Genomic DNA, 2,178 nt, shown 5'->3' on the forward strand with positions numbered 1-2,178 from the left:
TCTATGTCTCTGTCCTCCTCTTCCTCCTCTACCATGCTTGCAAAGTTCTCAAAATGGCTTAACTGAGGCCTTTTTGTAGCTGGCTGACTGGTGTTCAGTTTTGGAAGAAAGTGTTTTTAGGTGTGTAAGTAAGTATTCTCAATTAACCAATGTGTTTAGGATTTTGAATAGATGTGTTTTCCCAATGGAACAATGAGGCGTCCTTTTTGAATTAAGTGTCTTATGTATGAAATAGTGTGTAGTGTGCAGGAGCAAGTGTGTTGCAGAAAGGAGCAAGTGTGTTGCACAATTGCAACTAAAGTGCAAAGCAGCGCTTTTGTTTAAGGAATGGTTACATGTGTTTAAGGTATAGAAACAAAAACTTCAAGTTGTGTTGCTTTGGTCTAAGCATGTGTCCATAGTGTTCAAGCAATCGAAAAAAACTGTATTTCCCAGTGTTGTGTCTTATTTGCTTGTGTGTTGAGTTTTGACACATTGAGCCAAATTTTGCAAAATGTGTTCAAGCAATTGAAAAAAACTGTATTTAGTATTCGATTATTTGGTTGTTGTGAAAATGTGCCTTCTGTGGAACTGAATAAAACAGTGAACATGAAAGACTTCAGTGTTTTATATAAAGTAGACTAATGTGTTGCTGCTGATCTGAAAGTGTGATACAAGTGTGTATCATTTTGTTATCAGTGTGACATTTTGACAAAGGATTGTGAGGTTTCAATAGCAGAGTTTCAATTTGACATAGATGTGAATGGTATATTTCCAAGTGTTGTGTCCTATTTGCTTGTGCGTTGAGTTCTGACACAATGAGCAAACTTTTGCAAAACAATGGGCAAAAATGTATCAACTTTTTATTCAAACATCATAAAAACAACCAAAGAGGAATAACTATCCATACATTATTGAAACTGTGATGGCCTTGAAAGCCTTACACATGAGTACATTCAAATAGCTGCAGGTGTTTGAAAATATAATAATCATATATAATAATAAAAATATATATATTGCCCTGGATAGCTGGTGAGGAGCGACACTCTTAATAGTCCAGGCTTCATCCGTCCCTCTGCAATTCATTCATAGCTAGCTCAAAATACATAATACATTCCTTGTGTCTTAGCAAATATACAAAATACACATTTTAAATACATCTAAAACGAAAAGTTAAATAAAAATATCCTTAAGTTCTCTGTCTGCAAATAAAGTCCACTTATATCATTTACACATGAAATCAACGTGCTAGTTCACTGTGAGTGTTGTCATTCCGACGAGGGAGTTCATTCGACATCTCGCTTCATTAGACAGTGATAGACATCCAGACGTTTGACAGTGCCTCAACCTTATCTTCATCGTCAAAGCGCTTATCCGGGGTCGGGTCGCGGGGGCAGCAGTTCCAGCAGGGCCCCAGACAGGGCCCCCACTGCCCCCGCCGGTGGTCTGGGGCAGTGGTTGAACTCAATCCTGTTGGGTCGAACCCTCAGGTGCGCTGCTGCGTGTCGCAGCCCAACACCTCTAGCCGCAGGGCGATGTCGTTGATCCAGCCGCGGGGCTGGACCCTCAGGTAGCGGGCGAACACCGGTGGCTCGAATAGCGCCAAGGACTCTTCGTCCGGGTCGCTGTTCCCCGAGAAGATCTGAGGAGGAGGAGGGACAGGACGCTGTGATTCATTTTTCTACAGACCTGCTACGCACATGCGGTGTGGATGAGTTTGTCTAAAGGGAGGTGGTGATGACATAATCTACATAACCCTCACCCCAATACATCCATATGCCTTTTGAAAATCGTCCCTCTCCTGGGTTTTAGTGACATCACAAGTGGGCGTGTCCACCTAGATGTACGCTTGATAGATCAGCAACGTTTGTTAGAGTCCACTGGGTAGGCTAGTAGATCTCTCCAGAGTACATCAAGGTAGACACACACAGCTGTGATGTCACTAAAACAAAGGAAAATGCAGATTTTCAAACGGCTTGGAATGGCAGATCACACTCCCACCTGGTGGTGTAATATCACCCCTTTAACTGTCAAAGGCTACAAATAAGGAAAAGGTAAAAATGTGGATAGGTAGACGGCGAAGATATCTGATAGTATTCACAGCAATAAAATAGTATCATGACACAATAAAGTGAGGTCTAATGTAGGCACAGTAGGAGACAGAGTAATCGCTTTATGGATTCATAGTGAGACGACAGA

General features: G+C 41.7%; 1 protein-coding gene across 1 annotated transcript in view; it reads right to left on the minus strand.

Annotated features, from left to right (window-relative positions):
* Window positions 1–823: 823 nt before the first annotated feature.
* Window positions 824–2,178, minus strand: part of f8 (coagulation factor VIII, procoagulant component) — a 20,128-nt gene continuing 18,773 nt past the window's right edge. Inside the window, exon 27 of the mRNA XM_030368822.1 lies at window positions 824–1,621. Within this exon, the coding sequence (XP_030224682.1) occupies window positions 1,466–1,621 (156 nt within the window). The 3' untranslated portion in view covers window positions 824–1,465. The remainder of the gene's footprint in view (window positions 1,622–2,178) is intronic.

The sequence above is a fragment of the Gadus morhua genome, chromosome 10 (assembly GCF_902167405.1).
Source record: "Gadus morhua chromosome 10, gadMor3.0, whole genome shotgun sequence".
Classification (NCBI taxonomy): domain Eukaryota; kingdom Metazoa; phylum Chordata; class Actinopteri; order Gadiformes; family Gadidae; genus Gadus; species Gadus morhua.